The sequence below is a fragment of the Dryas octopetala genome, chromosome 4 (genome assembly GCF_963921425.1).
Source record: "Dryas octopetala chromosome 4, drDryOcto1.1, whole genome shotgun sequence".
Taxonomy (NCBI): domain Eukaryota; kingdom Viridiplantae; phylum Streptophyta; class Magnoliopsida; order Rosales; family Rosaceae; genus Dryas; species Dryas octopetala.
In genome coordinates this window covers 17,539,440-17,547,109 of record NC_141369.1, presented here as the reverse complement: position 1 = coordinate 17,547,109, position 7,670 = coordinate 17,539,440, and the positions used below count along the sequence as shown (strand labels likewise).

General features: G+C 34.6%; 1 protein-coding gene across 1 annotated transcript; it reads left to right on the top strand.

Annotated features, from left to right (window-relative positions):
• The first annotated feature begins 4,613 nt into the window (after nucleotides 1-4,613).
• On the top strand, nucleotides 4,614-6,483 carry LOC147287514 (guanine nucleotide-binding protein subunit gamma 3-like). Its single transcript, XM_086242763.1, has 5 exons — nucleotides 4,614-4,740; nucleotides 5,063-5,115; nucleotides 5,219-5,263; nucleotides 5,363-5,407; nucleotides 6,263-6,483. The coding sequence occupies exons 1-5, from the start codon at nucleotides 4,696-4,698 to the stop codon at nucleotides 6,426-6,428; spliced, it is 354 nt and encodes a 117-aa protein (XP_086098889.1). The 5' UTR covers nucleotides 4,614-4,695; the 3' UTR covers nucleotides 6,429-6,483.
• The last annotated feature ends 1,187 nt before the right edge of the window (nucleotides 6,484-7,670 follow it).

Sequence of the window (7,670 nt, the reverse complement as noted above, 5' to 3'; positions counted from 1 at the left end):
GTGATACAGCTCATTTTGCAGAGCCCAGGTTGTGACCCCAGTCCTAATTATAGATTCTGCAGAACTTGGTTAAAATTTTTGGATTTAACCAATTTTCCCAGTCAAAAAGAAAAAAAAAACTAATTTGCCATATGGTGTGAATTTCTTTAAAATAAAATTTAATCGTGAAACTCAATGAAATTTCTAATGTGTAGATAACAACTGAGAATTGTTTTTTTTTTTTGTCTAAAAGCCAGCAAAAACTAGTGGTGGAAATGTTGTTGGCCTATGGGGCCTCAAAGATCAATATATTATATGTGCTACGACTAATACAAATGTTTTGCTTGGCATGAATTTCTCGGACGACATGTTACTTATTTAGAATGAAAATCAAATAGAGAAATCGAATTCAACCAATTGACGTGTAATCCTTATCTATTTAATCCTAATTGATTCGATATATAAGAGCATTAATTAGACTAAACTTGTAACAAGACTCAAATTGTTTTTAGATAATCGAACGTCTTTTGCTACTTCATCAAACCTATTTGCCCACTAGGTACAATATATTTATGGCAAAACTTTATCTTCAACAAATTTCAATGCATAGTGGCCAAAAAAAAAAACAAATTTCATGTCAAAGTATATTGTTGCTAGGAGTGTGAAAATGACAATTATTGCTTGGTGAACGTTTTTTTTGGTAGATGATTTCCTTTTTTATTATTGAGAATAGGAATCGACCTAGCCCAAAATTCAAATGCCCAATGAGGATAATTATCCATTCTAATTCATTCTTCTTTTTCATTTTAATTAAAATCTTTTCGCGATTTACAAAAATGGAAAGTATTACTCTGTCAAGAAAAGAAGTTTGAAAATTAACCTTTCATTAATGATAGTGACAACACAATAGTTGATATGAGGAGGAGTGAATGAATGCAGTGACAACCAAGATTGTCACATCCGAATCAGTGCCATACATCACTGCTTCGATGAGTGCTCTGCCAGATACAAGGCTCTGGTATATCGGATCTTGTGCATCACTGCATGCATGAATATTTACAGCTCAAAATTGTACCAAAAGAGATGTATGCCACTTAAACCATCCAACATGTTGTGAGTCTTGTGACTTGTGAGTGGAGACCCAAATTATTCATACGCAGGTTATACATATCCACGATATAGAAGCTCCTCGCATGTTGCATAATTGGAGTCTAAACAATTCATATTAATTGATGTGAAAAATATATGATATAATATTAAGTTTAATACGTAAATTATTTATTATGATATTATGTAAATTTAGAGCGTTAACTAAAATCAATTGGTAATAAATAAAAATATGCAAAATATTAGATTAAGTTTATAACTTTCTATAACATGAAATTTTATTGTCAACAAGTTGAGTATTACAAATTTAAGAGTTCTTTCTATATAATTTACTATTTAATGGTAAAATTAAAAAACACAACATAACTCTTTGATTCAAATTAGTTAAAAGGCAACAACAAATCATGAATCATTTGGTGAAGGCTCGTATCTCCCTAGCTAGCCTACCCAAAATGCATTGTTAATTTGCATGGGAGGTCAAAATTAGATAAACTCACCAACCAGACTGACAGGAAATATAATATGAGAAAATCAAGTGTCTTTTTCTTTGGAAATAGTGGCTTAACTTCTGAGAAAAAACACATAACCAGTACAAATTGACTACCCTAGAGACCCTAGTGGCATCTACAATCATAAGCCTATCTGTCTTAATTAGTATTTTAAGCAATTTACCTAATCCACGTACAATACCATATATAAATATCTTTCACTTGTGTGTTTAGGTCTATAATGACTCTATGCTCAATCATTGATCTTTTTTTTTTTTTTTTTTATATGTATTGAAATGGTCACTTGATTCATTCTTTCTTGTCTTCATCTCAATTAAAGATTAATTTTTGGGATAGTTTGTATAATTTTGGTTGATCTTGTACGATTTGGTTGACTGGGTTTGTAGGTTAACCCCATTTTGAGTTTCTTGTACCTTGTTAATTGGTCTTTCCAACGAGGACAATATACCTATCTTTCTCCACAACCCACAGCTCTCTTGCCACACAATTTATATGGTTTCAACTTTAATAACTATCAATGTGAACTTAATAAAAATGCAAAGATGGATCGATCAAAATTATTTTGGACCCATGTAAATATAAAGCTATACACCTAGTAGGCTATACCCGTTTGTTACGTCAGACTAGGCCGCCAGGCTAAACTATATTCTATTGTATTGAATTCTAATGATCGACTAGGTTTTTATTTTACTTTTCCAAGTTTTTAGAGCTATTTGATACAACTTAAAGCATCATTTAACTTCTCCTAAGAAAAAACCTAGCCACCACTCTAAAAGGAAAAACTCTCTCCACTCCTCAACTTTTCTATGGGCCTTATATTCACACATACTGCTCCTCTCCTAATCTTTCTCTCCTTTGTTTTTCTTTACCTTTTTGTGTGTTTTTATTTTTGTTTTTTGGGATACTCTCATCCCAATAAGTGAGAGTGTTTCCATCTTTCCTTGTGAAAGTTTCTCCACTTCTCTTCGTGAGAGTTTTTCAGATTTTGTTTGTTTTGGTTTGTTTTGTGTTTTGATACTTTCAGGTTTTCTCTAGCGCTCATCAAAAGGTATTAGAGAGTCACTATTTTCGCCTATACCGGTCATATTTCCACCGGTTACTATTTCCACATCCACCACTTTGTGCTATTGTCAGCCTCGACTTAGAGATGTTAGTAGGATCGTGAACCCAAACGCGACTAGTTCTCTAATTCCTACGGTGCCTCTCTGGCTCCGTTTGATGGCTATAGTATCTGCTCGATACCGATGTTATGAGATCTTCAAATTTTTGTGGGCTTTTATGCTCCACTTTTGTGGGTTTTTGTTTTCTTGTAAGTCTTTGAGCTCATATTTTGTATTCTCTCTCAGCCGTTTTGGCTGTTTTAATACAATGATATGCTTTATTCCAAAAAAAAAAAAAACATCATTTAACTCAAAATTCGTGCCTCACTACAATACTATTTGGCCCAATATAATACAATTAAAGTATAGAGAGTATAACCCATTACTCATGGCCAAAAAAAAATTATAACTCATTACGTCTAGTACGACCCAATCGACTAAACAAAATAAACGAAACATATACCATCAAATTTCAATAGGGAAAAATTTAGAGATAATTAGGGTTTAGTTCAGATTTTGACTATCATTTTTATTAAAACCATATGTCTTTTTGAATTTAGACTAAAATCCATTTTTTTATATTAAAGTTAAAAAATTCATGACACATCAACAAATAATATTTAAAAAATATATATATAATTATGCATTACCAACTCGACAATATTTTTGGACATTAACCTATTTAAAAAAAAAAAATTTACAAACATGACACATACTTTGATGGTTGTTTCATTTCAGGACATTAATTTTGATTCGTGTTAATGAATGACACATACTTTTATTTTGTATTAATTAAGGACCTTGTTTTATCTCAACTTTGATCCGACATTGAACCCATCAAAACACCACCAAATCTATCAAACTTATTCTTGATTTACGGTTATGCATTTCCTCTTTACAACCATATAAAGATCACTAAAATTGGACATCTACAACTCCAGATAATTGGTTCAAAAGTAGAGTACCCGCAACTATCCAACTTGACCTCTAGGAAAAAATTTGAAAAATCGGACAGTTTCAGGTACTCTACTTTAGGGCTGATTATCTGGAGTTGTAGAAATCCGATTTGGGTGATTTTTATATGGTTTTAAAGAGGAGATGCATATCTTTAAAGCCAGTATAATTTTATTAAGTTTGGTAGAGTTTTGATGGGTCCAACATCGGGCCAAAGTTGAGATAAAAAAAAAACATGGTCCTTAATTGACACAAAATGAAAGTATGTGTCATTCATTAACATGAATCAAAATTAATGTCTTGAAATGAAACAATAATCAAAATATGTGTTTTATTTGTTAATTTTTTCTCAAAAAAAAAAAAAAACCAATATTTTATTTGGCGAAAAGAAATGTGTAAAATGAATCGGCTTCTAAAGCACAGCAAAAATTTATGAAAAATACTAGGCTACGAGCCCGATCCCAAGCCCATATAGTTCTGGCCCACGTTGTACTGTCCGCGCCTAAAACCGCCAACATCATCAAATTTTAGTTTCGGTAGTCGACACGTCAGCAATGTGGTCCGCACGAGCGTTTTCCTCGCTCGTAATGTCTTGTCCGTTAGCAACCTCGAGTTCGATGACATACATTGAATTTACGGAAATAGCATCGTCTCGCAGTAGCATACAAATTCGAGGGGCTATTTGGTAAAAACACACATCAACCTCAGAGACGTTACTTGGTCTGTCTCGTCACTCATGTGGTTTGGGAATTGCAGCGTCACTGTCAACGTCGCAGCCAGACACACACGTAGTCTGGGCCCACGCATGTGCCACGACGCCGTTTCCGGAAACCAGCGAGTATTACCAGTTTACCTCTCCTACTACTGTGTAGAAAACTCAACAGCGACGTTTTTACTGTGAGAACTAACATATGGAGGGTCAGTGTAGTTCCAACTCTACCTCTGCGTCGTTAACGGCGTCGTTTAGCTGTTCTTCCTCGGCGGGTCGGGAAACGAACCCGAGATCTCTCCCGCCGGGTTTGGATTTGTACGGAAAGCGGAGGCAGATGGTCCAGGTTCAAGCATTGGAGAGAGAGATTCGTCTGCTTCAGGTCAACTCTCAAAACTTTTTTTTTTTTTTGGCCACTCAACTCTCAAAACTTTGACTTCCCCTTTTTTGTACACATATTCTAGTTGCTTTATATGCAGTAAATTTCAAGAATTTAGATAAACGCATGAATTTATATTACCCGGTTAAGAGTGATCAACAAGCAAAAATAAAACAAGCAGAGAATTCAAAACCGTTGATTACGTTCTGATTGTGTGTGTGCTTTTCTGAGAAGTATCAAGTATGAATCCTCTGTTTGTTTTAGTATGATATATTAATAGAGGGATGAAAGTGTGCATAATTATAGAAAAATTCACTGAAAGCAGGAGGAGTTGAAGTCACTTGAAGGTCTTCAACCTGCTTCGGCATGCTGCAAAGAGTATGTGTCTGATTTCTGTATGAACGTGACACTGAATTGTGTCCAATTCCCCATCTGTAATAATATAAATGATCTCATTTACCTATTCACATTTTATTTACAGACTTGAAGCTTTTTTAGAGGCCAACCCAGATCCTTTTATCGCTGTGTACGTATGACTCTTGAACATCAAAACCATTTTACTGATATTAATCTGTACGCTGATTTTGCCTCAGTAAAATTTGCATGATCACTTTGTTTTAAGCAGGGATGAGGAGACCCTAAAACGCCATCACTGTTTGAAGAGGATGTGGTACGTTTCTTAGTCTTTCCTTTTGCCCTCTCTACTTCAATTACTCTCTTCCCTTCGCTAGAAATACAAATGGGGACATTTGCATTTACAGGTAGAAGATATTTTAAAGGAAATTTTATAGAGATATATATGTTTTTTTTTTTTAATGTGATCACCTTTGAGGTGAGAAAAACTCAGTGCAGTTTATATTGGACATGATGTAAGGCTAAAGTAGTAGGATAGAAGATTTTGGGGTTTTGTTATATTGCTGGCTAGAAGCCTAGAATGTACTATATAGTTGTACAGTACGATATGATAAGAATAGTTTGAATTCTATGCTTACTCTTTTCTATACATTTCTCAGCAGAAAAATACAAATGAGATTGCTTCACTTATAAGCCTGTTCGCTCAATGCTTATGATCCACATCCTTTCTAGGAATAATGGCTTAGCAGCAAAATTTAGTGTGGTGTTCAACAATTCATGTGATTGCAACAATTCATTTTTGGTCGAATTTCACATTTTGGAGACTTGAATAATGGTTAATAAACAATTGTCAATTTGTCACAAAAGCTTGTTAAACCACAAAAGTTTAACAGTTGTTGAAACAATTGTTAGAACAGTGATATCCAAATTGGGGTCTCTGACAGGAGTGTTAGAACAATATATTGGTGTCTCTGACAGAAGTGTTAGAAAGCATTGTTGGAAAGAGTGATAAACCAACCAAAGCTTGTTAAGAAACTGTGCAATCTTTATAAAACAAATGGTTTGGTCAATGCCTCAACTTTGAAATCTTTAAACATATTGATGCTATCAAAAAACGAATTGTTGGAATGAAATGTTTGCGAATCTGAAAGCATAGACCTGTGTTGTGCAGGGGAGGATTTTGTTCTAAACTTGCATGGATTTGCTGCTGTAATGGCTGCTGCATGCTTCACCAGGATAGATGTCCCTGCTGTCCATCATGTAACTCCCAAAGACTTGGCTGCAGCTGCTTGAAGAAAATGAATTGTCCATGCTGCTGTACCTGTTTATGTCTCTAATTGTGCAGAAACATGTTGTAATCCATATTGTCTATGATATTGGTGCTGCTAATGCAATAACTCTATGCAAGTAATCTTAATGCACATTATGTAACTAGCACCTTACATTTATTAAGAACCTTCACTTAAAACATGAGGAAGAGATCATTGTCTTGTAAAATTATTGTCTTGCTTTAGAAGGAGAGGGAAGAGCACTTGAGTAGTGTTGGTTTGTCATTTGTGGGTAGCAGCCTTATGAAAAGTGGAACCTAATCATTACCACCAAACTCCACTGCTCTTTTCATATTTTCTTAAATTCTTGATTAAAGTTGTTGAATATCACTCCCCACACCAATATTGATGTGCTGGCCGGTTTGTGTCAGACTGTCAGGAATTGTGTGAATATCACTCCACAAACCGTAACACCAATATTAATATCTGAAAATGTCTTCTTCAGAGAACCAATAATGGGGGCAAAATGTAGCTCGATCCCATGCTGGAGTGATGTAGGAAATTTCTCTTCCAAATAATGAAAATTTGTTGGGGATAACTGATAAAGGCATATTGAATAAGTAATGCCAATCTATAATCCACTTGGGAATCTTCTCCTTTGTCTCCTGTTCAAGTTCATGCCGCAAGAAAAATCTTGTTGACCATTCATGCATCATAATCGTATTATAAATAATTGTCACTCATTGATAATTTGATACGTGAGTCTTATAATGAATCTCATACACATAAATGAAATTACCATAACAAGTAACAAACAACACATCACCAGAGTTGGACAATATTATTCGGCCAATCACCCGATTTAGACTAGAATCCACCATCTAATTAATTAGTTGATTTTGGTGATAGTTAACAAAGTCACATAGATGATAGATCATACATGAATCATGTATGTATTGTAGAGGTGGATACCCTATTTTCATGTTAAGTAAGGGGATACTTGTAAATGGAATCATCTTATTGAATCCAAGTTATCCAACCCATACCCATTGCCAATCCTAGAATAATGCACACATGGGCCACTTGATTCTCCATTCCATGTCCTTATCTTTGGATAATAAACCACATTCATTGGTTTGTCATTTACCAATTTGTTGCCACACCAACTAAACATCCTTGGTCCCACCCTTGTCCTGATTGGTAGTCCTCCATCCACGACTATGCCCCTGATTGGCCCTAACCCAAAAACAACCCCAATCTTACAAGAAAGATAATCATAAAAATATCAGATCCAGAATCAATCAGATTTTA

Excerpts from the sequence above, each read along its gene's own strand:
- LOC147287514 (XM_086242763.1), top strand. The coding sequence starts at position 4,696 with ATGGTCCAGGTTCAAGCATTGGAGAGAGAGATTCGTCTGCTTCAG. Across the intron at positions 5,116-5,218 it reads GCTTCGGCATGCTGCAAAGA|ACTTGAAGCTTTTTTAGAGG; the intron begins GTATGTGTCTGA and ends TTTTATTTACAG. Across the intron at positions 5,408-6,262 it reads CACTGTTTGAAGAGGATGTG|GGGAGGATTTTGTTCTAAAC; the intron begins GTACGTTTCTTA and ends TGTGTTGTGCAG.